This window comes from Aspergillus melleus, assembly GCF_016097325.1.
Source record: "Aspergillus melleus strain CBS 546.65 chromosome Unknown contig1, whole genome shotgun sequence".
Taxonomy (NCBI): Eukaryota; Fungi; Ascomycota; class Eurotiomycetes; order Eurotiales; family Aspergillaceae; genus Aspergillus; species Aspergillus melleus.
This window is the reverse complement of record NW_025763370.1, coordinates 4,511,275-4,536,625: the sequence shown is the minus strand read 5'-3', so window position 1 is coordinate 4,536,625 and position 25,351 is coordinate 4,511,275. Positions and strand designations below refer to the sequence as shown.

The following is a 25,351-nucleotide window of genomic DNA, read 5'->3' as shown; positions in this document are numbered from 1 at the left end:
GACGATGCGTGTCCCCTCCCCCTAACAGCTGGACGACGAGAGAAACAAAGCCAACTTTTTTTTTTTTCTGGGGGGTGGAAATCATCCAACGAACTCGTGGTTCTGGGAAGGCGGTCGAGTTGAGGCTGAGGCTTAACTGGGATCGACCAGTTGTAAGTTGGTATCGTAAGTTGTTGGGTCAGTGTTAACTAAGTGTTAACTGTTCAGGTCACTGGGTAACGTGAGACTAGTAAGTAAGTAGTAACAACTAACAATCACTACTATGCAGTGTTGAGTGGCGGGTGGTGGCTTAGACGGGCAGAATAGCTGTAGTCCTTGTCTCTATAAAGTATAAGTCAACAGACTCTGGGGGAGGCAAACGAAAGAACGAACGGAAAGCCAAAAATTTTTAGAAGTAAAAGCGAGGGATAATCCACCAATAAATAATCAATTGTAGGCTATGCTTGCAGCAACACGGGTGGGAAGATCAGAAAGGAAGATTCCAGAGCGCCCCAAGAGACCGAGACTGAGAGGTTGAGACTTGAGACCCCAAATAATAAATGGGGATCCCTCTTTCTAATCAAAACGAAGGACGGGATCGACCGGTAGATGGCACAGCTGAAGAGAAGCACAAGCACATCCACTCGTTACTAAGGTTAGAGAGATGTCTCAGCCGTTTTCCACTAGGCGGTTATGATTCCTGACTAGTTGTTGTTATTATTACTTAAGTGGAGTTGCGAGGTGCGACAGGAGGGGGAGAAAAGACGAGAGCCAAGCGCAGAGAATCATATGGGACATACAGCATTCATCTCGTCATCCTCATGGGGATATTAATAGTACCTACGGAGAGTCTGAGTTATTTGAACCACTGCGACCCTTGTGCCCCGGAGAGAGCGAATGCCGATGGGGTAACGGAGTCGACGTCCATTGTAGTAGTAGTATGCTCCACCGGGAACCGTCTAGAGGGGATGATCACCGGGGTCAACAGGCAGTAAACAACCATGTTGATAGCCTCATTCTCAACGTCCATGTGCGGATAGGATAACCTCGTGGGAAGTACTCAGTAGGGGTTCTAGACTCTAGAATAGGCAAGGCATCCCGGACGGACTGGTAATCCCGATTCCGTTCGCCGGGATGACCGGATGACATAATCATGTAGATAGCCTGGCTACTCAGGCATCCAGGCTGTCAGGCTGTCAGGCAACCAGGCAGCCATCTCGCTTGCGGCGGCTAATCCCATTGCGGCCGGCGGCACGGCAACCATCCAGAGCCCAACGCCCGGCGTCAAGATCCATCATCTCCAGCCCTTTCACCAGTTCCCCCCCCCAGTTGGATGCGCCGAACCTTCAGACCGTCGCTGTCTGCTTCGCCCTTCGCTCCTTTACATCCTCCCTGCGTTTCCTGGCCAATTTGGCCCGGTCGCCCTTGACGCCTGGACCTCCTCGTCGCGCGGCCCCGGGTCCTTTCCACCCCTCTCCGCCCTCATTCCCTATTTGTCGCCTAGGATCTGACTACCTTTGTTTGACCTTGGCCCTCCTCTTCTCCTCTCTCCACCCTGCCACTCGCGGGGTCCACGGAGCTTCGAAGCCTCTTCTCCCCTTCAACCCTTTTACCCAATCCGACTGGCCGCGGCTAATTCACATTATTCCGAGCTTCACTGGTGAGCTATACTTTTTTCTCTCTCTTTCTCTCCTCTTCTCTCTAGCCTGGGTTTGGTATAACGCGGCTCGACTCGGCGCTTCCCTCTCTGACTGTTGGATCGGCACCTGATATTAGCATGGTGGTCAGCCTTCGGAATTTCTTGGAGATCCGCGATATTTGATCTCTCCCCCCTCGAAACCGTCATACGACCCCTCCATGCCATCCTCTCGGACGTCCGGTTCGAACCCTAGTCTCTCCACCATGTCCGCCCATGTGTCGGCGGCTTCGACCCGCCCCGCCAACGGCGAACCCTACTCGAAGACCGAACACACGTCGCCAGACCCCCAACCGACCACCGTGAACCGCAAAAAGCAGAAACGCCGGCAAAAGCAAGCTGCCCGCATGGCCGCGGAACGTCAGTTTGAGAATGGCCATGTCCACCACCCGGACGCCGCAGAAGAGAACAGTCTGAGCCCCGTCGGACCCGAAAGCCACCCATCCGACGACCACGACTTCGACGACTCCGTTGACGGCGACGTGTACTACGACGAAGAACCCCGAATACTCGGCGCGCATCCTGCCATGTCCGCCCCGTCGACCGTCGATGCGCGCGACGATCACTCGAAAACGCCGGGCCGAAAGTCGAAGAAGAAGAAGGGCAAGAAAGGTCGCAGCGGCTCCCAAACCCTCGGTGACGAAAGTTCGACTCCCTTGTCTACCCCTTCGGTCTCGATGTCCCACCCTCTCGTCCCCCCTCTCCCGCCGCATTTCGGTGCCCGCACAATCCTGAAGTCGGCAAAAGATCGCAGCATATGGAACACGTCGACCCAGGAGGAGCGCGAAAATATCAAGGCCTTTTGGCTCGAGCTGGGCGAGGAGGAACGACGACAGCTCGTCAAGGTAGAGAAAGACGCGGTCCTGAAGAAGATGAAAGAACAGCAAAAGCATTCGTGCAGTTGTACAGTCTGCGGGAGGAAACGAACCGCTATCGAAGAGGAACTCGAAGTACTTTACGACGCTTATTATGAAGAACTTGAACAGTACGCAAATAATAACCAAGGCTCCTTCGAGAAGGGCCCGCCCATCATGCCGCCTCCCCGCCTATATCATCCACCCCTGCGTTCTCCCGGCCAACACACGCGGACGCAAGGCCAATTTCATCCCTCGCGAGGTAGAATTCATGAGTTGCCCGAGGACGACGAAGATTTGGAGGAAGACTACGATGAAGATGACGAGGACGATGAGCCCTACAGTGATGAAGAATATGAAGATGACGACACGCGTGCCGCTCGCGCAGATTTCTTCGCTTTTGGGAATAGTTTGACTGTTAAAGGTAAGAGCAAGACCCCGGGTTCCGAAAAAAAAAATCTGTTTACCCCTCTATTATCTCTTGAAACTCGGGCTGATCTTATTACCCCCCTCGTTCTCTTCTCGCTCCTTCCAGATGGTATTCTTACAGTTGCAGACGATCTTCTCAAAAATGATGGGAAACATTTCATCGACATGATGGAGCAACTAGCCGAACGCAGGATGCAGCGTGAGGAGGATACCCAATTCGGAATCACCGCCGCTCACCAGTCCCTTCATGCCGGTCATAATCATGGTCCATACGATGAGGAGGATTACGATGAGGAAGAGGAGGATGAATATGACAGCCAAGAGGATGAAGAATACGAGGAGGATGAAATGGTCAGTAGCGAATCGCTACTTCTTCTGCTTCCAATCCTATGCTACGGTGCATACTAACTGACTTCATTTCTAGGATGCTATGACCGAGGAGCAACGCATGGAGGAAGGCCGACGAATGTTCCAGATATTTGCCGCCCGGATGTTTGAACAGCGCGTCTTAACAGCTTACCGGGAAAAAGTCGCCGAGCAACGCCAGAAAAAGCTGATTGAAGAACTCTTGGAGGAAGAATCTCGGACCGAGCAGCGGAACGCTAAGAAGGCTCGCGAAGCCCAGAAACGGAAAGATAAGAAGAAGCTTCAGAAGCAGGCGAAGGAAGAAGAGAAAGCTCGCCGAGACGCCGAGAAGGCAGCCGAGGAAGCAGCACTCAAAGCCGAGCAAGCGAAGAAGCTAGAGGAGCAGAAGAGGAAACGAGAGGAGCAGCGGAAGAAGCGCGAAGCTGAGAGGAAAGCTCAGGAAGAAGAAAAGGCTCGTCGAGAAGCTGATAAGCAGCGAAGGCTGCGTGAAGAGCGCGAACGACAAGCGGAGCTAGAGCGCAAACATCGTGAGCAAAAAGAGCAGGAAAAGCGACGGCGGGAGGAAGCGCGACGCAGAGAACAGGAGGAGCGGGAAGACCGAGAATCGAAGGAAAACAAAGCTCGGGAAGAACGAGAGCGCAAAGCACGCGATGGGCAGGTACGAAGGCATCGGGATAGCACAGGAAGAGTCGAATATGATCAATCCGATGCTCTCGGCAGCCGAGCGTCGCAGCCAGGACCGATGCCGATGTCAACTAGCCTGCAGCAGCATGTCCAAGGACCTTCTGGACACCTACAGTCGCCACACCTGTCAGGTGCAACGCCGATTGTCCCCAAAGCTCCGACACCTGCCCGGGCCCGCCAGCCGTCTCAACAGGGCTCGCACACTTCGTCCCCACGGTCCCAGGCGGCCAGCGCAGAACCTTCGCAGACTTCCATCTCTCCTCGATCCATGGGCCCGTCCCAATCGTCGGGAGCCTCGAGCGTGACCTCGAAACAAAGCCAAGGATATCCCATGTTGCATCACCCTCAACCGTCTACCCCCCTTTCCCCCCTCGGTGCGATGGGCAGATCTCACCCACCCGGGTTTCCGAGTCCTAACGGCCTGCCCTCAAATCCTCCCGGGTTAACTGGAATGGTTCCTCGACCGCCCATGGGCCATGAACTACCCACGTATCCGCCGCATACTGGCCCTCTCATGAGTCAACTGCGAGGGTTCCCTGCACCAAACGGGATCCCTATGCCGCCCGGTATTAATGGCACCCGTCAAATGCCACCTGGACGTGGTTTCCCGCTTGACCCAGGACACGGTCTTCCATTCCATGCCCCAGCACCGCTCTCGAGCGCGTTCTCTGCGCAGCAGAGCGGACTCTCCCATGGCCATTCCCGAAAGCCCTCCAACTCGTTCGAGCGATCTCCTCTTGACACGCATGCCCAACCGTTCCCCATCTCTCGTCCTAGTCCGATAAAGCGTCCATCCAGTACCCAGCAGGATCAGCATGGCGATATCAACCGCACTACACAGCGAGACATGGACAATCTAAGTGCTCGATTTGGAAGCAGTGCCCTTCTTGATGACAGTGACGCTCCTTTTTCTTCGAATCTTTCTCAATCGCTTCCTGGCGCCACCGTTCCAGGCTCTTTACCGGGTCCGACTCGAGCCAGCTTTGCCGCACCTTCGTTGTTCCCGGACCCTCTCGGAGGTAAGTATTTATTAGCCAATATCCCAGCCAAATACTTTGGCGAGTTTTCAAGTCCAGCGTTAACGTTTGTCCCAATAGCATCCAAACACTCTAGCTTCTCCATGAACACTGGTGTAGGAAGCAATCCCTGGGGTGGACACGTGGGATTTGGGGCCTCTGCTTTCCCCGGAACTCCAACCTGGGGAACTGCACATGGTCAGTACCCTGTGTGATTTGTATCTGTGTTGCTTTACTGACAATCATGACTAGGGAGCGGCTGGTCCAACAATGCATTCGGGTCGGGTGGTCACCATCGTGCGCATACATCTCGACCAGTTGCCATTCGGTTGCTGGTGATTGAAGCGTGGAAGCAACTGAACACCCTAAGCCCTTCCAAAGGAGCCAGCAGTCATCATGATGCCAAGAAGTTGCTTCGCCAAGTTGATCAACTGCGGCCATCCAATGAGCCCTCCATCTCGCTCAAGGAGATGCTCGACATCTGCGACACGGAAGGCAACTCGCAAAACGGGGGTGGTTCATTCTCCATCAAGAGCGACTCAATGGGCGAGTTCGTCAAGTTCGAGCCCGATACTAACAGCGCTACCTCAGGACATAGAGGCAGCATTGTTCCTGGTGAAATTGGAAGTCCGATTCCGAGTAGCAGCATACCGGCGTTTGGCGGGATTGGTACTACACCATCGGTGCTTCGGCAGTATTCTTCTCCACCGACGGGTTTCTAAGGCGTTTGGCTTTTTTCCTTCTATTTACGGCATTCTCTCAGTGGAAATGGGGGAGTCTTCTATGCACACTTTCCGTTTCTTTCTTTTCGTTACCCTGGTTTCATGTCCGTGTCTTTTTTTTCTTTCTTCTTTTTGGTCGTTCAGTGTCTTCTTTTTTGGGATGATTGATTTCTCGAAGTGCTTCTTTTGTCCAAGCGTCATGTCATGAGTGTCTTTCTGTTGCTTTTTTTTTTTCTTCTTCATGCTCTCTCGCGATCATGTGTCTCTCACGCTTCTACTTCTTCCTTTCCTCCCATTCTCCTTTCCATCTTCCTGGTCTCTGTCTCTTTCTTGTTCGAGTCAGGTCCCGCGTTCATAAACCGGACCTCCTCCTTTGTCATGTCTTGTACGTCCCATTTTTAACCATGTAGCGATTCCCTCGAGGCACAAATCTCCGGTCTCTGCATCAAGAACCAATTGCATGATCCGATTGGGGCCTTTCATTCACCAGTCAATGATTGATGCCTTCTTTCCGATTCTCTCTCTTCCTCTTATCTCGCCTTCTGATCCTGAACTCGTAGGGTTTCAGGAGTCATGGGTGGATTATGGATGATGTAGTGTGTAGTGTAGAAGTGTAGTGGAGCATGAGATGGTAGTTCTAGGTGAGAGTTGTGTCACTTGGTTTGATCTGGTTTGATTGGTTGGGTATTTATCTACTTTTAACCTATACCTAGACATATCTCTAGGATCTACGATCTCCGGTTGATTTGGAAGGACACAACTTACTTCGAAATCAAAAGCGTACGAATATTAACCCCTGCCTTTCTAGCCTGTTGAAGAGCAATCTCAAGGGCGGACGGAAAAGGTCATCCAGGTCTTCGAACCCCTCGATTCCTTCAGACTGGACCCCGACTACCTGGACATTCTGTTTCGCATGTCAAAGTTGAAGTAAATATCTAAATAAAGGATCTGAGCCGGATTGTCCATCTTATATTGGAGGTTTCTTTGGCTAGACTTGATTGTTGAGTTATTCAAAATCAAGGATTAGCAGGTCCAGTTATATCACCGCAACACAAACAAACAAATAACACAAATCATTCAGATCATTCAAACCTACACATCAATTTGGAAACTACCAAAATCTACCAGATAACTAGGTATTAAAAAGATAATAAGTTCTATTATGACAAGATCAAAGAAGGAAAGAAAGAATAGAATGGGTATGATGATAAGTTGACAGACAATAGCAGCAGCAGCATCGACAACAGCACAAGGATGATGATATACCTATGTATGGAAATCACATAGGCACAGGAAAGGGGAAAAGAGGAATCAGAGAAGAAGGGAATCAGAAATCAAAGCAAAACAATTCAGATAAAATCAAACCAATTTTACAACTCGAAATTTTGGATTGAGTCAGAGGGGAACACGAGCGAGGTAGGCAGCAGATCAGATAAGCTCAAACAGCGAATAGGAAGACGGGGGGGGGGGAAAATAAGATAGGTAAATAAATCAATCAATAAATACACTCATCATCTCGTACAAATCATACCTGTGGCTCACTGTCTAGGGTCCGTGACGACGCCTTCGTAGTCTCTTGATCGGATGTACTCTAGTGTGCGCTCGAAATGGCGCTTCGGGCCCTCCAGGCTCGGGTTGGGTTCGTCCTGGTTGGTCTGCAAGTTGGAGTGGATGAGCTCGATCAGCCCGTTGAGGTATTTGGTCGTGACAGTTTCGTTCTGTTGGTCGAAGTAGTAGACATAGCGGTTGAGGATCTCAACGAAGAGTTCAACGGAGACAGCGGTGTCCATGCAAGCGTCAGCGACACGGAGAGCCCGCTGGAGACATTCGAGGACGCGCTTGCCATCGCGGTAGAGCTAAAGGATTGCGGTTAGAAACGACATCATCTTTGGGATATGAGCAAGAAATGATAGAGGGTTACGTACGTTCTTGGCGTCTTCCTCCCCACGTTGCGGGTTCTCGACAACCCACCAGAGGTGACTAGCGAGATACACTGCACGACACTGGTCGGGCTTCTTGAGCAGCTTGCTGCCGTGTAGCGCTGCTTTGGTGATGAGCGTGTCGTAGTTCTCCTTGGAGAATCCTCGGGAGCCGTGGAGAGCCCCCGCAATGATGCAGACAGCCTGGAACTGGGCCCGCGAATCACTGATAGAGTCTTCATAGATGGTGAATGCCTGTGCAAAGAATTCGTAACTGAATTCTTCGAATCCAGTCTGGTCGGCTACCTCACCGCACATCACAAATAGCCGGAGAGACAGATCGGCGCATCCAGGGTTTACTCGCTGGTACAGGTTGTTGACGCATTGATGCATGAATCGGTACAGGGCAGACGACTGCGACTGCCAGTTGTCATCGTAATGCTCACGGGATTTGAGCTTGCGCGCCAATCGTATCGAGGCGCTGATAAGCGCCGGCGTCGTGTATCGAATTCGCTCGTTGCCATCTGCATAGGCCTTGCGAGTTGATTGCAGCAGCTGGAATCATGAGTTAGCTAGCTCATACCACGCTTATCGGAGCCGCCATTACCTTGAGTTGAACATCGTTCTCCGGTGCCTGGATCAGATGGACCAATCGTGCGAGCCAACCTTGCTCTTCGATGGTTTCGTCCGTTTCGCCCCGACGTTGCGATTGCACGCCCGGGTACCCCATAGATTGCTGCGTGCCTTCTTTGATCAACACCCGGAGAACCTGTAGAACACGGTCAAGGTTATCCGTGGTAGCGATGGGTGTGCGGTTCTTGAGAAGGCTGCGGGCGATCTCGCCGGCAACGGAGCGCCGGGTAGGATACGATTGCGCGGTCAAGAGTGGAAGGTAGTTGGGTAGGGCCAAGGCCGTGAAGATAGAAACGTAGGAGCGAAGAGGAGCAACAAGGAGGTGCAAGAGATTCTGTTGCGTGGGAGCGGAGTGCAGATCCGCATGATCCGTGTACTCGGCAGTGGATTTGGTGGCAAAGTCAAGGACCTGGTCCACGTATTCGAGCTTGTCGGGGTATGTGTTCAGGGCCAGATTGACCAGAGAGACGAGCAGGGCCATCGTGTCTTGAATGGGAAGTCCGCGAGACTTGATCAGATTGACCACCTGCTCGTAGAAGATGGCATAGAGCTTGACATTGGCAGGGACGCCAGGCTTTTGGTTACTGTCGCCGTTGGTGTTTTTCTCCGTGGTCTCCTCCTCTGGGGCAGCCGCGGGCTTCTCTTCTGTTTCCTTCGACTCTTGCTCCACGCCGTTCTCCTGAACGGGGGCAGTCTCCGCACTCTCCGCATTCTCCGCAGGCGCCTGTTTCTTGGTCTCTTCGGCAATCTTGATATTCTCGAGGAGTTTTGTCACCGCTTCCTCCTCAGTCTGCTGTCTTGTCTCCGGATCGGTGGACAATTCGGTCTCGCGCGCCGCATATGCCGACAATCGGTCCATCAGGCCGATGACGATCTTCTTCAGGTCCACGTGCGGATTGAGTCGGGCGATCGCGGAGAGCAAGAGGTCGAGGGTATGGAGATGGAATTCGTCGGGGAAGACCTTGGTAATCACTGTGAAACGGCATTAGCTCCCAAGCCATTATCCGCAAGCCTGTCACCGTCTCTCCTACCTTCAAGTAAGTATTCCTGCGCCAGGACATCCCGGCATTGAACGACCTGTTCCAGCAGTGCCTGCAAAATTCCCGACTTATAACCTTCCAAGTCCACCAATTGACTGAGGCGAACGACATTACTTCCGACCAGCAGCTCCAGCTCCCGGCGCTCCTGCATCCTCTTTTCCCGCTCCCGAGACGGGCCCTGATGTTGCAGTCGCACCCACAGCTTGTTCATCTCGACGAAGTTGGTCAACACGAAGTTAATCGAATCTTGCATGTTGCCCTCGGGGCCGTCGCCCGACCCCGTAGGTAGATAGTCCCTCGCCTGACCGGACAAGTAGTATCGTAGGAACAGGCCGCGGATGGGGTGCTGCACGCCTCGGCTCATCTCCATCATATCCTTCATGATCTCCTTAACAGGGGCATCCTCCACCGACATATACACAGTCCCCACGGTGACCATGAGGTACAATCTCGGGATGATATTGCCGGCATACTGGACCAATTCGTACAGATCGGCCAGGTGGTTGACGGGGTGGTTCTCTTTCAGGTAGACGGAGAGGTGTCGCAGGGCGTCGAACACGGCCATGTAGAGTTCATAATATTGCTTCGGACCTAGGCTGGGAGTTCGTAGTTCGGACACAAAAGTCGATCTGGACGCAATTGGGGGGCACCGGGTCCCGTCAGCTCTGCCATTCCACGGTTGCCTTGAGGAGGGGAGGGAAGGCTTTCAGCTCACCCGCATTTCAGCGCATCCATTAATTTCCCCGGCGTCTCTAGGCATTTTCGCATCATCTGCGACTGCTGTCGGACCACTCCCAATGCCTCCTCGAGGAGGCGGCTTTGGTCCTCGGGAGCCGTCACGGGGGAGGCCATGGTGGTTTATGGGGATGGAGGGGAGGCGGTAAACAGCTGGTCGCAATGGAGTATGAGGTGGGTGATCAAGGGCGGGAGAGGCGGTCGGAGGGAAGGTACGGAGTCAGGGGTAATTGAGATAGCTCCCAGTCCATAGACGGGAAAAGCAGAAAGATTGAACAACAGGAAAATGCAAGTGTAGAGGAAGAGGAGGAAGAGGAGGGAAGTTGATGATGGAAGGTGAATCCATCAACGGGCACGTGGATTATGTAATCTCCCCGTCGTACTCGTACTGTCACCGTATTATTGGTTTTCAATGTATTTCAATGCAGTCTAGATAACGGCCAATCTATCGAGTACACCATCGCAACCGCGCTGAAGCAAGGACAAAAACGCCGAATGCAGGTCCATGATCACATCGCATCATTATAGCCAGAATCCAGGAATTCCCAGATAGAAGAAAAAGAAATAAAAACCCCGAAAATCAAAAGGAAAGGCATCCATCCATCATCCATCATAGAGTGTGGTCATTCACATCGCAAACCGTTTCTCATAAGACAATAAACCCGAAAAGAAGAAAGTGAAAAAAAAAAAGAAAGAAAAAAAATAGGAACTATCCATCGCTTGTTCTTTTCTTGTCTTTTCTTTTTTTAGAGACCGTCAAATTGCGCCGTTTAGACAACGGTGCTGTTCGATCGACCAACGAGGGTGGTGGCATTCAGGGCACCACGGCTGAACAGACCGGTACCGCCAGTGACGTTGGCGCTGCGGGCATGCAGACTAGACTCGGTGTTGTTGCCGCGGGAAAAGAGAGATCGAGCCTCAAGTCCGGTGCCATTGCTGCGAGCGTGCAACTCAGGAAGAGTAGTGTTTTCGCTCCGGGCGTGGATACCACGGGCCAGGGTGTTGTTGCTGCGGGCGTGCAACTCAGAAGTAATAGTCGTGTTCTCACCGCGAGCGTGGAGGCCTCTAGTCAGGGTGTTGTTGCTGCGAGCGTGCAACTCAGAGGTCGTAGTCGTGTTCTCACTGCGAGCGTGAAGATCCCGAGTCAAGGTGCTGTTGGCCACGGCAGACCGTCTGAAGTTGCGCGCGGCTCTCTCGGTCTGGTTGAAACCCCGAGCAGCGATCTTGGAGTCCTCGTCGGACTCTTCGGGGTCTTCAGTCGGCACAGAAGGGATGGTCCAGCCAGGGGGCACAAAGTGGTTGGACGCAGTGGCAGATGCAGATGCAGACGAAGCTGGCGTCGACGAGGGCGTTTTGGTCACGGTGAGAGTCACCGGAGGCTGAGGGGGGTTGTTGGCGACGGTGATGGTCTCAACCGTGGGAGTCTGGCTGGTGGTGGTTTCGTCGCCGACGTTGACGACGCTGTAGGGCTGCTCATCTCTGCGTGCCAGAGTGTCGTTGGAGCGGGCATGGAATAGAGGCACGGCTTGAGCGCCGATGGAGGAGAGGAGAAGGAGAAGAGCGGTGGTATGCATATTTGTTGATGAGGCGAGAAGAGAGAGAAAGAAACCAAGAATTTTGATGGAAGTAAAGAAAAGGCCTTTAAGGCTTTAAGTGCGAAGTCAACTAATTTAATGCTAAGAGAAGCCGGTGTACTAAAAAATAGTAGATAGAGTAGAGACAAGCTCAGACGATGAAATACTATAGATCGAGAGAACTGGAAAGAGGACGAAGGGACCTTAATTTATGATCAGCCACTAAAGGCGACGACTCGACGCTGGACCAATCTAGAAACGCCAAAACCAAGAACAGAGAAAGAGAAAAAAAAATATGATCGATAAATGCCATCATCGGACGGCACAACAGACCCATATCACGGCGAAAAGTGCAGGCTGGTGCATTGCATGGCAGCGCATCGCCAATGGGTCTGGGCCGGCAGCCGTCAAAGGAGGCTGGGAAAGTCGATCAGCACCCACATGGGACTGACTGCCAGCCACGTTCATTCTGGTTTTTTGCCCACACGGTGAGGGAAGAAACACAGAGCGGCACAAAGTATGTTCAGAAATAGATGAACATCCACGCAATCTCTTTGCCTATCATCGGGAGATTGGGTAGGCTGTGTGATGCAGCCAGGCAGACGTGAAAGATGCTTCGTTTGTAGGGCACGCAGACCCTGTGACTGCCAAGAAATCCGTGGCTGGGGGCATCGCAGGATCCACTCATTGTGGCGTCTTAACGGTCGCCTCGATATTTTTGGACTGCGTGGGTTACGCTGTGATTCCGAGTCGAGGACTGGTAAGCTGTGCTACATGCTGTCAGTAACGCAAGGGATAGAGAGATCCACTGTGTGCGTGTGGTGGTGTTACGTGTGGTACGTGTGGTGTCGACGTCAACCTCCATTGTATATCTCCGAACCTCTTCCTTCGACGGCCGAGTACATGAGCTGCTTGGTGGATGTTCTTGGTTTCCTGGCTTATTCTGAAAATATAAATGCTGCGACCGACCACATGTGCCACCCGAGTGTTTAGCCATGCGTTGATATTGCATGAACAGGTAGACATTACGTTGCCCGTTGACCGAAGTACATACATACTTTGCCCTATTCTACCTTGAGCTTCCTCCATGTTGACCACAGCAACACGAATTCTAGTAAGGCATGTTGGTGAAAACGTCAAGTTTACCGTCAAAGTCGCCCCGTTGAAAATCTCAACGACACCTCTCAGATGATCCAAATCGCAGATTTGACGTGACAGGTGACGAGTCCCGTCCAAACTAGGAGGTCCCGCTGCATGCAACCTGCTCGATCTCTCTTTCGCGGCTAGAGGTGTTTCTTTGCCTCTACAAATTTTTTCTTCTTGTTCCGTGATAGCGTTATCGTGATGCTGAACATGTTCCTTGACCGCTCTTATCGCATTGCGTTTTCCGGGTCGCTACTTTTAGGAGCATCCAACTATTGATATCCCACAGCGGCGATTCCCGCCCTGCCCAGATCTACAGACTTGGCAATGCGAGATATCGGCTATCGAAGCAGGTGAATGAAATCGATCGTCCGCAGTCAAACGGCTGTCGAATACCATGCGCGATCGCATGAAATTATCGAACCTAGGCAGGACCCCGGACAGAGGTATACGTAACAGCTTGAGCGGTCATGGGACGGAACCAATGAACAAGGATATCACTCTCCAGGGAAAGATGACGAATCCACGAATTGACTATGGCAAAGGCGAATCGTCCAAAGAGAATTACATAGCTAAGTCTTCGATTCGAATCAGACCGCAACCGACGGCGGCACTGGCCCATCCCGCGCACGCCTGGTTGGGGTTCCACGAGACCGCCGTAACGTGCGTTTCTTCGTCGTAGAGCGTGATGATCATGGTTCCGTCCACCATCTTGCGATCTCCAGACATGTTGCGCAGCAAGCTGGCGGATTCGGCGCGAAATCCGTCGAAGAAGCGACTGTTTCCGGGGCTGTCGGCCTCTGTGCCTCGCGCCCATTCGTGCGTGAACCAGGTCTGCTGCAATTGTTTCTCCTTGGGATGTAGAACTCGCTTCAGAGGGTTGGTCGCAACCACGGAACCGCCAGCACTTCCGTAGAGGATGCTTGGGTGCCAGGAGCTGCAGGGTGCGAGGGCAGTAATGGTGCTTGGAAGCCTGGCTATGGCGCTTGTGGTGAAGAAGCGACGCACCGCCAGTAGCCGGGCAAAATCGTTTTCATCGCCGGAGACGAATGCCTGCAGCATGGGCGAGTATGATAGGTGGGCCGATCCAACTCTCATGCGGTTCGTTTCAACCGTGTTCTTGTTATGGTCAATGAGCGACCATAGACGCGTCTCACCATCCATGGCTGTAGTGGCTAGTAAGTGGGGGTGTGTTGGATATGCCGATGCTACAGTGAGAACATAGGTCGAATGAACAGGTTGGTAGAAGAAAGGAAGGGGGTTTGACGGGGATGCCTGAGATGCTTGAGTAGGCGCTATACTCCAGGCAGCCACGAAGCCATTGGCACATCCAACGGCGATGTCGCTGGGGGAGAGCCATGTCAAAGCGGTGCCCACAGTCGAGGGAGCCTTGGCTTCGAATACGGGGGATTGCACCTTGACTAAATCGCATGTCAGTAAGAGCTCGATTCGGCCATATTCTAAATCAAATCCAGGGAGACCCACGGAATTTCGTCTTGTTTGGATTCCGACTTAATTTGACGTCAATAACTCGGAGGTATCCGTCTCCCCATATACCCGCCAAAAGCCCGACGTTCCTCAAGTCATCTTCCTCGTCTTCATCCCGTGGATCCCGAGCCATGGGGCACCAGGCCATCTTTTTCAGATCCCCCCAATCGGTACATAGGGCTAGCCGTAATCTCGGTTTAAAAGTCATATCTAATGTTTTTGTGAAGCTCTCCTGTTTCGCAGCCTTGAACATCCAGAGCTGCAAAGCACACGGATAGGGGGGCGAGGGGGTGAATGCAGGCGCGCTGGACTTTGATGGATCGCCATACGGTTTCTTCTGTTCTTCCCGGATCGGAGCAGCCATGGCCAGATACTGCGTCAGGCCCGGTTGATTGGGCACCCAGGCCATGTTCTTAACCCTCTGCCCCATATTGATAATCCAGCCCTGCCTTTTCTTTTTCTTGGGTCGCGCGGAACCTTTGCCCTCATCCCACGCATCCCCAAAGTTGGCCGATTCATGTTGAGCCAACTGAAACCGAGTCTGATCATCATCAACCGGTCCAATGAGCACCGTGTGGTCCTGCTCCTTCGGGAGGGGCATGTAAACCCTCCTCGCCTCGTCCTCCTCGATCTCCTCAATCCGCTGTCGCTTCCTAAACCTCTCCTGGATCTCATCGGCATAATACCAGTCCCAGCCCCTAGTGCTCTCCCTCTTCAAATCTTCCGGTTCAGTTCCAAAGGTCAGTCCATACTTGTACCCGGACGCTTTCTGGGCGCGATTCAACGATGAGCGAGTGGGCAAGGTCGAGTCCGCACCCCCAGACCACTGATCTCGCGCATGCACAACGGCTAAAAGATCCCTCTCGTCTGTGCCGAACGTCACTCGAAGATGCTCCACCTTACCCACGTGCTCGGTAGGATTCCAGACTCCCCGCGAATGCGTGTCTCCGGGAGCAGGCATTGCGGGACCCCGATTCCGCTGTTTGGCGCGGTTTGGCTGAGCAAGGGGTTTCTTCAGGTTCTTCTTGCCAGGACCGGTACGGCCGCCTTCGCTGTCAACTGACATGGCATCTTCATCATCCTCGTCATCATCTTCTTCGTCTGGAATCATCTCCTCATCGTCGTCGTCCTCATTTTCATCGGAGTTTTCTTCCTGGCCATTGCCGTCATCTTTGAAGTCCTCATCAGACGAGGAATCTTGCGGCGAGGTGGCTACGCCCTTTCCCTTTTTCCGAGAGGGGTTGGAATCTTCCGCCTTGGACTCGTCACTGACCCCGGCGATCTCGAAGGGATCATTAGTGTATTTGGTCCGAGGGCCTGATTGGCGATTCGACCTGCGAGTGCGAGGCATCGCATAGGATGTATCCAATGGGGGTTTTCCCAGTTGTCAGGATGGTTTGACCAGAGCTCAATCAGCAGGATGACATAGGAGCCAGGTGTAATTAAGCTCACGGAGAGAGGGATAATTCCGAGGAGACAACCGTGGAAGCCGAAGAAGTTGGAGAGGATTTGCAAGGGACGGCCTCCCGCGGGTCTTGGCATCGTCTGCTACCATACGGCGCTAGTCCCCATTCGGACGGTCGCTGGTCGGATGAGGTTGGCCTGAAAAGTTGGCCTGAATCTACTTCTAGAAGAGACTTGGAGGGAGTCTTTTCGGTCCCTGCGAGACGAAGTTCTGCGACAATCTCCGCATGGATCGGACTGGACAACATAACCTACAACATCCACGGAAGGTTGGAGGGCCTCGCATGTGCTCGCAGAACCCCACTTCCTGCGGTGGATCGCGGTTATCAGCCCAACAGCCAGCGTCATCGCTCGCCATGGTCTCTCCATCTCCGTGATTCTGTCAACAGCCACACTCCTCTGAACCTTCTTCTTCCTATCATCACTCTCATCAACACACACATATTCGATCTCCACCAATAGCCATGGCTACTCCGTCATACCCTGGTGTCCTACACCAATATGTATTCTTTCCCCTCCTCTCCCCGCTCCTCCCCTCTCATCCACCTCCCACCCAATAGAAACCTCCTTAATGTAAACAAACTGACCAGAACTGTCAGGCACCCCGTCTCGTAGCCTTTGAATTCATCTCCCCCAACCAAACCACCCCCAAGCCCAACAGCCTGCTCTTCGTCGGCGGCCTAACCGACGGCCTCGGCACCGTCCCCTACGTGGCCGAGATCGCCAAAGCCCTCGAACCCACCGACTGGTCGCTCTTCTCGCTCGTGCTCTCCTCATCTTACCTCGGCTGGGGCATCGGCAGTCTCGACCAAGACGTCGAGGAGATCGCACAGTGCGTGGAGTTCGTGCGCGCCCACAAAGCCCGCACCACCTCGGGGATCGCCTCGACCCCAAAGGTCGTGGTCATGGGCCATTCCACCGGCAGCCAGGATGTGTTGCATTACCTGTACTCCGCGAACCCGCTGCCACAGCGCTCCCCGGACCAAGAGGTCGGTCTGGACCTGAAGCATCTAACCCGGCCGCCGCTGGACGGGGCGATCATGCAGGCACCCATGTCGGACCGCGAGGCGGTGCAGCACCTGGGGCAGACGAGCGCGGAGCCGAACGAGTTCCGCGGCGCCTACGACCAGCTGGTGAACTTTGCGCGGCTGCAGGAGCCCACCGAGATCTTGCCGCTGAAGTTGACCGGCAAGGTGGGCTTCCCTGGGGATACGCCGTTGAATGCGCGCCGGTTCCTGAGTCTCACGAGCCCTGATAGTCCGGCGAACCCGGCGCTGGATGATCTCTTCAGCTCGGATTTGACGGATCAGCGCCTTGCGGAGACGTTTGGCGTGGTGCGGGAGAGGGGGCTGCTGGGGGCGAAGCTGATGGCGTTGTATTCGGGGAGTGATGAGTATGCGGCGCCGTGGGTGGATAAGGAGGCGTTGATGAAGCGGTGGGAGAAGGCGACGAATACCGGAGGGGAGGAGAAGTGGGATGAGAACAGTGCTGTGGTGAAGGGTGCCAGTCATAATGTCAAGGCTGACGGACAGGCGGAGCTGATTGAGCGGGTTCTTCGCTACTTGGGCACGGTCTGAATGCCCTGATGTCCAGTCGATGGGGATTTTACATAGACTGAATGCACGCATCATGAATCCAAACCTAGCTCTAATATACAAAAACATATGGGCAGAAATATCAGAACCCATATTGTAACAAACATCCGGCAACAATTCGACAAACCAACAAGCCGTCCCCGATCTCTCTGATGGGAGGGGAATGGTCAACGCGTTTCAAATAAATCGTCGAGAACACAGAAAGAAAAAGAAAACGGAGGGTATAGTATTAGAAAGACCACCGACCATCCTTCCCCCCCATCATAGGCAAAACAACCTCCAGAACCTCAAACCTTCAACCACAAAGTCAACACTCCCTTCAGGTACTCCACAATCTCACTTCCACCCAGCTTGCTCTCGCCATACAACCGATCCACAAAGGTAATCGGACACTCAGCAACCTTGAACCCCATCGCCTTCGCGCGCACCATCATCTCCATCTGGAAACTATACCCCTTACTCTGAGTACTCGAGATAACCTTCTCCAGCACACTCTTCTTATACAACCGGAAACTACCCGTCAGGTCACTAACCCCGGGCATGAGCATAACATCAGCGATCAGGTTCGCCGTACGCGACGTGAACTTGCGGAAGAGGTCCCATCCGTAGACGCCGCCCTTGATGTCGCCGCGGCTGGCGTAGCGCGTGCCCGTGACGATATCGGCGTCCGTCTCCTTCTGGATGGCGATCATCGTCGGGATGAACTTCGGGTGGTGGCTGAAGTCCGCGTCCATGATGATCACGTAGTTGCCTGTCGCGTACTGCAGGCCGTGCACGTATGCCGTTCCCAGTCCGAGCTTGCCCGCTCGGGGCTTCAGGTTCACGTGTTCGGGGCCCCAGAGCTTTTGCAGTTGTTTGGCGACTTCGAGGGTGCCGTCGGGGGAGCCGTCGTCGACGATCACAACTTCCCAGTCGAGGTTGCTGTGGTTATCGATGGAGATGTTAGTACAGGGGGAATCGAGGGTATGGAATAGCGCATGAATTGATACGAAGAGGATGGAATTGGACGTGGAGGAGGACTTACTTCTCACGGAATGTCTTTTCGATCAACCAGCAGATAATAGGGAGGTTCTTCCGCTCGTTGTAGGTCGGCAGAATGACCGAGTACTTGTTCTTGACGGGACCCATGTTGATCGCCTAAGGAGGGAAAAGTCACGATCGGAGTAAAGAGAACGGAAATGAGAATGAGAAATCAAAGCAATGGTGTCGACAAGGGTCGAAGTTGAGGGGATTGGAAAGTCGGGACGATGCTGGACTGGGCGGTCGGGAGAGGAACGTGGCCAGACTTAGCGCCAGGTACCGTTCATGTATTCGTTACTTCGGTCTAGTACGGAGGTTTATGTGGGCCGCGAGGTATCCGGTACTTTTCTTGTCGATGTCGAGACTTCTGGCCTGTCTATTAGCTTATTCATGCCACAACTAAATATCGCTCTTTCCTTCGGTCAGCGAAATTGATGTTTGTAGCGCCCGGCTCATAGCAAATACTATCGTTCTAAGGCCCTTCTAAGTAGCCAATCTCGGATATATAGACTAACCAAGATGCCGCAGAAATACACATCCATCCAAACTTCAAATCGAACGATGATCTAGCGATTAACGAGTATTGAGACAATAGTACTATTGGGCAGCTCATCCAGAGGCATAACAAAAACTACTCCACCTTCTAAAATTCAATGACCTGCCGTTGATTGCACATGGCACAATCCATAGCAACATGAATATTGGGGCCTTTGCTAAATCACCCGCGAACTACATCCTTGGTCAATTTCGTCATAGCTCTGCAACACCACGTCGATTCTAACACTTTGCAGAACATTTACTGCCATTGCGCTTAGCATGTTCAGAGATGAGATTTCATAATCGACCTAACACATAAGTAGGCTCAAAACCATATGCATATACAACGACCCAACCGATCCATCTATCCATCTAGTTCCTCAATAAACAAGAACTGAACCAAACACCACCACCCCTCCAATCCAACAGGTCACATAGGAAAAAACCCCGCATAGAAATCCCTCTTCCCAATCTCCAACCCCTCCTTCCTCAAGATCCCAAACGCCGTCGTAACATGAAAATAAAGATTCGGCAAGATGACCGTATGCGCCCACGTCGCACCCTTCATCGGCACCTCCAACCCAGGCGCCAAGGTAGTCAACTTCTCCCTATCGCCCTCCTCATTGACGCGATCCTTATCCGCCTCGTCGAGCGCCTTCAACACCGTGTCGATGCGCTCAAAACACTCCGAGAAGTCGCCGGGGTTGCCGGTGAACTTGGTTGCTTCGCGGCCGGTGAGGCGCGCGACGAGGTCCTCAGACCATTGCGTTGCGATGCGGACCTGGTCGGCGAGGGGGTACATGGTTTCATGGAGGCGCGGGGTGTGCAGGAGGGTGGTTGTCTCGGTGGGACGTTGCTGGGAGGCGACGGTTAGGATGTGGGAGAGGGTTTTGAGGACGGAGATGGCGACGGGGATGGTGCCGTCGTAGAAGGTGTAGGGGGCCATGGTTTTGGTTTGGTTTGCGTTCCTGTCTTTTTCTCTGTGTGTGAACCGTTTATTGGTGTCAATTACATGGGATTGTTTACGGTTTATATAGTCTCTTCGCTGTACATGGCGGGACATTGCGGAGTCAGTCGGTGGGTTGTGGGTACACGTGATACGAGTTGGGATGGGGGCCAATTCTATATTCTGAGTCATTTTAGTGGCTGTCAACCTGTTTTCTGGAAGTTGACATCGTGCAAACATGGTCGCACCTACGCTATGGTTGCCAATACCATCGATTCTTCTGGAGATTTATCAATCATCGACATCACGATATTGGGCTAAGTAGTGGGGTATAGTGTACGGGGTATTCCGTAGAATCGGACGAACTCATAGCCTATGGTAGAATAACAATAGTCAAAAGTTTCATAATTTGTGCACATAATAGACCAATTGTATCGAATAAGACCCTCAACTAAGCGCGCCGCGAACGCCACAGAGATGTAGACAAGAGAGCGCCAGCCATCCCTTCGATCTACCACCTTTAGAAACCCTTCCGATACTCGCCCTCGTCGGCAATCTGATTGTATGCTCGATCATGCCGGTGCTCCATTTCCTCATTATGCTGCTTCACATCTGGCGGGACATCCTCCCGAGGATTGCCTTTGGAGTCGATATTAGGGGACTGTTGGCCGTCGGTGATTGTCGGACTGGCATTGTTGCTCGGCTTGGTGCTGATAGAACCCCCATTGGCTTCTGAGGAATTGGATTCGGACTTATTACCGGACGAAGACGATGCGTCCTTGCTGACGTTGGGTGGGGGTGGTCCTATTTGCCATCAATTAGCATACTAGTTATGCTAGGGGCAGGAATCGTGCCAGATGACTACCACGGAGTATACTCACCTGGGTGTTCGATATCTCGTGTAGGGCTGTTACGATGGCTTTCTGGGTGCTCCCCCTGGTATTCTCCTTCGTCGCCGTACGAACCCTGGGCATATGTTCGCCGCGAGAATGGAACGATACTCTGCAGTCGAGAACTGAGGCCCATTGAAGGGCGGGCCACGCGCGCGGGGACCCTGCTGCGAAAGATGGAGTTCATTTTGTTCGATCAGGGAAGAAGTGGAATCCGGTGATGTAGTTGAGAATTCTAGAGTGCATCCGAATTCCAATTCCGTTCATGGATTTCCTTTTTAACCGTCGCAGCCGGGGGCGACTGAGTGGTTGCTGAAAACATCCAATGACGTCGCCGCTGTGTCATGTCTCGTTGATCATCGACCAACACCGGGCATTCCCCATGATATGACGATTTCCAGGGTGCCAAGACGCAGAGGCGAGGAAAATGAACTCGAAACCAAAAAGTATTACATTTCGACTGATTGGATCACGCTTTGATGGCGAATCTCATACATCGTAGTATCAAAAATAAAAACCTTTGACCAAATAATGTGACGGTCAAACACCAAGATATTGTTATGAATCCCTAGAACAATGACCAAAAAAGATAGAACAGAAAGGGGGATTGAAAAAGAAAAATGGAAAACCAAAAATCGAACAAGAGACCGGTGGTCCAAGATGTATGGTGGCCTTGTGCACCATATCCGCCCGCAACGCCAATAAACTGCTAGCACACAGAACAAAACAATGCAAGACAAAATACTGGAGACAATAGTCCAAAAGCCCAGATTGGCTCAAATCACAAAAAAAGATCGCACTCGCAAATATATAGGATGCATGTCATGACCAGCAGATAATAAATAACCCAGGAGCCCAACAACCCATCACACCTAAGACCCCAAGTAGATCACACAAGAGAAGGATCATCGTTCGTATGCACATTAAGGACCATGGAAAATATATAGTGTCCACCACTTCGGTAACGCCAACGCCTTGGCCGCAAGGGAACAACCGGGATACAAAATAAAAAATAAATCGTCCCTTGCGGTTTCCTCTATCAGTTTGATTTCACTTTTCGGTGGTGGTGCCAAAGGCTAGTCAGTCAAGGAGACACAGTAGCAAACGCTAGCATACTGCGCCTTGGCCGTGTAGGTTTGGGTCATACTGCCAACACCTTTCATTGTCGTCGTTGGGGTCGGTTCCATCTCCTTGATCTGGATCGTCGCGGGCGACACAGTTTGAATTGAGCCGTTATCCATCACTTGCATTTGTTGGCAATAGGGTGCCTGCGCTTCGGGATAGTCTCGCTTCTCCTCCATTTTGATACGACGGGGATAGTCAGGCGTAGCCTTGCTTTTCGAGGTTGCCGATGGTTCGGCCTCCAAAAGGGTTGCGCCCGAACTGTCCCGGGATTCCTTCGTGGTTTCGTTGGCGTACAAGAAGAATTCCATCACCGTACTATTCCACCAGCAGAACCACGGCTTGTCCCCGGACTGAGCTGCCTTCTTGCGATAATAAGAGGTGGCCAGCACTTCATCCTCAGGAATCGACCGTTTCGATGCGGCATTGGATGGGAACGTATCCTGCGGAACGATCACAAGCTTATCGAAGAGGGAAAAGAAAGTCCACGCCGGACCCAGGCTGAGATCGCTAGAGTCCATCATTAGACTCAAGGACTGTGTCGGACTAGCGAAGAAAGGTGCCTGAGCACCGTAGGTGAACGAAGAGGTGAAGGGTTCATGTTTGAACGAAACATTAGGCTGCGACTGGGTCCCCGAAATCGAGATGGGAACGTTCCCTGACGTCATGCAGCTCCAGGAGCGAGTGTAGTCCGAATCGGCGATGCAGAATTTCGACTGATTCTTCGCGTAAGCGGGGATCACGTAATTACCCGTCGGAAGTGTCATCAGGTTGGAAGGGATTGTCGAGATGGGCGTCGCGTCCATTCGGGGTGTGGCCGTCGTGGTGACAATCTGCGGGCCATGGCCCTTCTCCTTCTCCTCACTCGCCGCTTTTTTGGCTCCCAAAACTCCACCGATAACTCCACCAATACAGCCTCCCACAAGCATGACCACACCGACTAGAACCAAGGTCCACACTGGCAGCCCGCAGCAAGCTTTCTTCTTGCCCTTCGTCTTCAACTTTTCCTCGAATGCCATGATCCCGGTCGCCGGAGGCTCCTCTGGTGGCTCGGGATGCTGGACGGGAACTGGTGAGGCCTGATTCCCGGCGACCATTCCCGCGGCAGCCACTTCGGCAATGGGGATAGCTGCCGGTTCACTCCGGGGAGCTTCGGGCGGAGGGGCCGTCGGAGCATCGGTGACTGGCTGAGGTGGCTGCTCTTCGACCTTGGGGACGGCGTTTTCAGGGTATCGTGAATATGGCGGAAGCTGTTCAGTGTGGCCGTCGGGTCCAATCAGATCCCCCACATCATCATCGGCACGATTAGGCGGTCGCTGGTAAGCTTGGGGGTGTCCGGGAAAGCCAAGGGGAATCACCGGAGCATCGATTCCCTCTTCCGGCACAACGTTCTGCGGGTACATGGCGTAGGGATGCTGAGGAGCGTTCGCGTCTCCCAACGGTCGGTCCATCGGTCGTACGGTCGAGGTGGTGGTTACACTAGGGGAGCGGCTGACACCGACCTGCGGATACATTGCATAAGGATGGCTGGGTCCGGTAGCGCCCGTGTAAGGACTGAGGGCCCGAGGGGGCATGGAGAACCGCGATGACGTGCTCTGGCTGCGCTGCGTGATCGAAGGAGCGGTATTGGTAGATGCAACCGAGTTCCGATTGAGGTCCAGCCCCTTCTGGGGGAGACTCGATCGGTGTTGGTCATCGAAAGAGAGGCGAGCCTCATCACCGAAGGGGTTCTCCGTCGTTTCCGGCTCAGTGGGGACAGTGTTGTACGGTTTCTGTTGGGGTACCGACGACCGTAGGGTATTGGAGGATGCGATGGACGAGACAGAGGGACTTCGAGGAGTGAGGGTCGATTGTTCCGAATCTATCGGTTCCAGCGAGTATTCATCGGAAAAGACATTGGGGTTGTTGGAGGAGCGACCGGACGTCGAACGGCGATGCATTGATTCGGTTTCGGTATTAGGAGGATAGTTTTGAGATGGCGACCGTGAGGATTGGGAGAGGGAGCGAGAATGATCGGATGAGAAACGCCCAGGCATGGCGTTGCACAGCCCTGGCGGGCTACCTGTTTTGATCGATCAATCCGTCAAAAGGGAGCGGATCAGTCACCTGAGTCGACTGAGATCGAGAGGGACGGAAGGGGACGTTGAAAGAGGGGAAGCGGTGAAAAGAAAGGGGCGAATAAGAGGAGGCGATGGCGACTAGACGCGACTTGACCGAATAAGATGGTGATTGAGGAGGGTAATTTAGATGAAATGAGAATAGATCAAGTGTAGAGGAGGGGAGACGAAGAGAGGTGTGGAGGTGGAGGAAGAACGAAGCGAAGGATTCTGGAAGGGGGAGAAGAGGGAAGAAGAAGAAGAGGAAGGGAGAGAGAGAGAGAGAGAGAAAGAGGGAAGAGAAGGGTCAAGAGTGGGCGGCCTGGGAGCCTGAAGGGGGCCCGAGAAAGGACTAGCGGCCCTCGGGACTAATTGGGATTTTTGGGGCGTCGGTCGGAAGTGGAGGAGTTCCCTGGACAATGATGATGACAGTCGTATAATGACTTTGATTGCATTATCCTGTTCATCATAAGTACGACTTCCAGTGGGAATCCTTCTGAACACGGGAGGCCATTCGAGGTTGACATTGCCGACTATTTTTGTCCGACCCTCTTCACGCTCTCTCTCCATCGATTGTTCTATTCCTGAACATCAGATCGCCCGCAGAGCTTCGCCACTATGGACTCTCTCCTAAATCCTATTCCTGTTACTCTTCATCCCCCAATCATATTAATAGCAAGGGCTAAATTAATTCAGACTAATTAATCCAAATTCTGAGTTGCTCATCTGCTCTTCTCCTGAGTCGGACAATCCTGACTGTCCCTGTATCGACATACTGGGACGAAAGTACGACACGACGGTCGCTCCCTCGCTTGATCGATTGAAACACATCTGATGCCGGGCTATCCTCGGTCATGATCCAAGATGGACTGGGCTAAATTCCACGCGAACTCAGTCTGGGCTGAAACACGACATGGTCACCACCTATCATCGCCGGGGAACGGAGTAGATTCGGAAATGCCCCCGTCGTTGGACGGCCGGTTAATCCGTACCACTCTTGGCAAGAAGCAATTAATTCGATTGGCGACGCATGAGGTCAATCCAAGGATCCCTTCCTTCTTTTCAAAATTCATCCAGAGGACACCGGTAAACACTAAACCCAACATTGTTGCCCACACGGACTTCTTCCACCCTTGACGAGTTTGACTGCGGAGGCCACCCGACAGGAAAGAATTAGGAAAAAAAAAAAAAAAGGAAAAAGAAAAAAGAAAAGAGGCAACTAACCACCGACTAGCGGGTTCTAATTATCATTCGTCTAACACTAAAAGAAGGGATTTGTTAACAGCGGATTCGTCTGGTGGAGCCCTGCAGTGCCTGGACTGCGAAAACTCTATCTGCCCGAATCCGGAAATCTTGATGTGTTCGAGGATCAGCGCCGCTATGAAGCCAAAGAAATTACGTAT

At 52.8% G+C, this 25,351-nt stretch overlaps 10 protein-coding genes across 13 annotated transcripts; 2 read left to right on the top strand and 8 right to left on the bottom strand.

Annotated features, from left to right (window-relative positions):
• Window positions 1–1,183: 1,183 nt before the first annotated feature.
• Window positions 1,184–5,895, top strand: NST1. 2 transcript variants are annotated; one of them, XM_046083256.1, is made up of 6 exons: window positions 1,184–1,639; window positions 1,768–2,953; window positions 3,065–3,309; window positions 3,383–5,027; window positions 5,106–5,222; window positions 5,277–5,895. In XM_046083256.1, the coding sequence occupies exons 2-6, from the start codon at window positions 1,837–1,839 to the stop codon at window positions 5,744–5,746; spliced, it is 3,594 nt and encodes a 1,197-aa protein (XP_045939213.1). In that variant the 5' UTR covers window positions 1,184–1,639; window positions 1,768–1,836; the 3' UTR covers window positions 5,747–5,895. The 2 variants fall into 2 exon arrangements, with proteins under 2 accessions (XP_045939213.1, XP_045939214.1); XM_046083257.1 differs by having other exon boundaries at window positions 3,383–5,895.
• A 1,325-nt stretch (window positions 5,896–7,220) lies between these two features.
• vps35 (retromer complex subunit Vps35) lies at window positions 7,221–10,752 on the bottom strand. Of its 3 annotated transcripts, none has more exons than XM_046083253.1 (4): window positions 10,054–10,752; window positions 8,273–9,967; window positions 7,672–8,220; window positions 7,221–7,602 (listed from the first exon to the last, which is right to left on the bottom strand). In XM_046083253.1, exons 2-4 carry the CDS (start codon window positions 9,155–9,157, stop codon window positions 7,285–7,287), a joined length of 1,752 nt encoding a protein of 583 aa, XP_045939212.1. In that variant the 5' UTR covers window positions 9,158–9,967; window positions 10,054–10,752; the 3' UTR covers window positions 7,221–7,284. The 3 variants fall into 3 exon arrangements, with proteins under 3 accessions (XP_045939212.1, XP_045939211.1, XP_045939210.1); XM_046083254.1 differs by having other exon boundaries at window positions 7,672–9,270; window positions 9,330–9,967; XM_046083255.1 differs by having other exon boundaries at window positions 7,221–8,220; window positions 8,273–9,270; window positions 9,330–9,967.
• A 91-nt stretch (window positions 10,753–10,843) lies between these two features.
• LDX57_001608 (uncharacterized protein) lies at window positions 10,844–11,647 on the bottom strand (the record flags this gene model as incomplete). Its single annotated transcript, XM_046083252.1, has 1 exon — window positions 10,844–11,647. The coding sequence occupies one exon, from the start codon at window positions 11,645–11,647 to the stop codon at window positions 10,844–10,846; it is 804 nt and encodes a 267-aa protein (XP_045939209.1).
• A 1,707-nt stretch (window positions 11,648–13,354) lies between these two features.
• On the bottom strand, window positions 13,355–13,954 carry LDX57_001607 (uncharacterized protein; the record flags this gene model as incomplete). The annotated part of the gene is made up of 1 exon (XM_046083251.1): window positions 13,355–13,954. The coding sequence occupies one exon, from the start codon at window positions 13,952–13,954 to the stop codon at window positions 13,355–13,357; it is 600 nt and encodes a 199-aa protein (XP_045939208.1).
• Window positions 13,955–14,255: 301 nt separating this feature from the next.
• On the bottom strand, window positions 14,256–15,629 carry LDX57_001606 (uncharacterized protein; the record flags this gene model as incomplete). Its single annotated transcript, XM_046083250.1, has 1 exon — window positions 14,256–15,629. One exon carries the CDS (start codon window positions 15,627–15,629, stop codon window positions 14,256–14,258), a length of 1,374 nt encoding a protein of 457 aa, XP_045939207.1.
• Window positions 15,630–16,206: 577 nt separating this feature from the next.
• LDX57_001605 (uncharacterized protein) lies at window positions 16,207–17,319 on the top strand (the record flags this gene model as incomplete). The annotated part of the gene is made up of 2 exons (XM_046083249.1): window positions 16,207–16,245; window positions 16,342–17,319. The coding sequence occupies 2 exons, from the start codon at window positions 16,207–16,209 to the stop codon at window positions 17,317–17,319; spliced, it is 1,017 nt and encodes a 338-aa protein (XP_045939206.1).
• Window positions 17,320–17,624: 305 nt separating this feature from the next.
• DPM1 (dolichyl-phosphate beta-D-mannosyltransferase) lies at window positions 17,625–18,071 on the bottom strand (the record flags this gene model as incomplete). Its single annotated transcript, XM_046083248.1, has 1 exon — window positions 17,625–18,071. The coding sequence occupies one exon, from the start codon at window positions 18,069–18,071 to the stop codon at window positions 17,625–17,627; it is 447 nt and encodes a 148-aa protein (XP_045939205.1).
• A 1,253-nt stretch (window positions 18,072–19,324) lies between these two features.
• LDX57_001603 (DUF1993 domain-containing protein) lies at window positions 19,325–19,840 on the bottom strand (the record flags this gene model as incomplete). Its single annotated transcript, XM_046083247.1, has 1 exon — window positions 19,325–19,840. One exon carries the CDS (start codon window positions 19,838–19,840, stop codon window positions 19,325–19,327), a length of 516 nt encoding a protein of 171 aa, XP_045939204.1.
• A 520-nt stretch (window positions 19,841–20,360) lies between these two features.
• Window positions 20,361–20,866, bottom strand: LDX57_001602 (uncharacterized protein; the record flags this gene model as incomplete). Its single annotated transcript, XM_046083246.1, has 2 exons — window positions 20,361–20,644; window positions 20,722–20,866. The coding sequence occupies 2 exons, from the start codon at window positions 20,864–20,866 to the stop codon at window positions 20,361–20,363; spliced, it is 429 nt and encodes a 142-aa protein (XP_045939203.1).
• Window positions 20,867–21,806: 940 nt separating this feature from the next.
• On the bottom strand, window positions 21,807–23,888 carry LDX57_001601 (uncharacterized protein; the record flags this gene model as incomplete). Its single annotated transcript, XM_046083245.1, has 1 exon — window positions 21,807–23,888. One exon carries the CDS (start codon window positions 23,886–23,888, stop codon window positions 21,807–21,809), a length of 2,082 nt encoding a protein of 693 aa, XP_045939202.1.
• Between the last annotated feature and the right edge of the window lie 1,463 nt (window positions 23,889–25,351).

Bases quoted from the DNA above. Each gene is read 5' to 3' on its own strand.
- NST1 (XM_046083256.1), top strand. From the start codon at position 1,837: ATGCCATCCTCTCGGACGTCCGGTTCGAACCCTAGTCTCTCCACCATG. The intron at 2,954-3,064 runs GTAAGAGCAAGA...CGCTCCTTCCAG, and splicing joins GAATAGTTTGACTGTTAAAG to ATGGTATTCTTACAGTTGCA. The intron at 3,310-3,382 runs GTCAGTAGCGAA...CTTCATTTCTAG, and splicing joins AATACGAGGAGGATGAAATG to GATGCTATGACCGAGGAGCA.
- vps35 (XM_046083255.1), bottom strand. From the start codon at position 10,190: ATGGCCTCCCCCGTGACGGCTCCCGAGGACCAAAGCCGCCTCCTCGAG. The intron at 9,968-10,053 runs GTGAGCTGAAAG...AATTGCGTCCAG, and splicing joins ATGGATGCGCTGAAATGCGG to ATCGACTTTTGTGTCCGAAC. The intron at 8,221-8,272 runs GTAATGGCGGCT...TCATGATTCCAG, and splicing joins AGAACGATGTTCAACTCAAG to CTGCTGCAATCAACTCGCAA.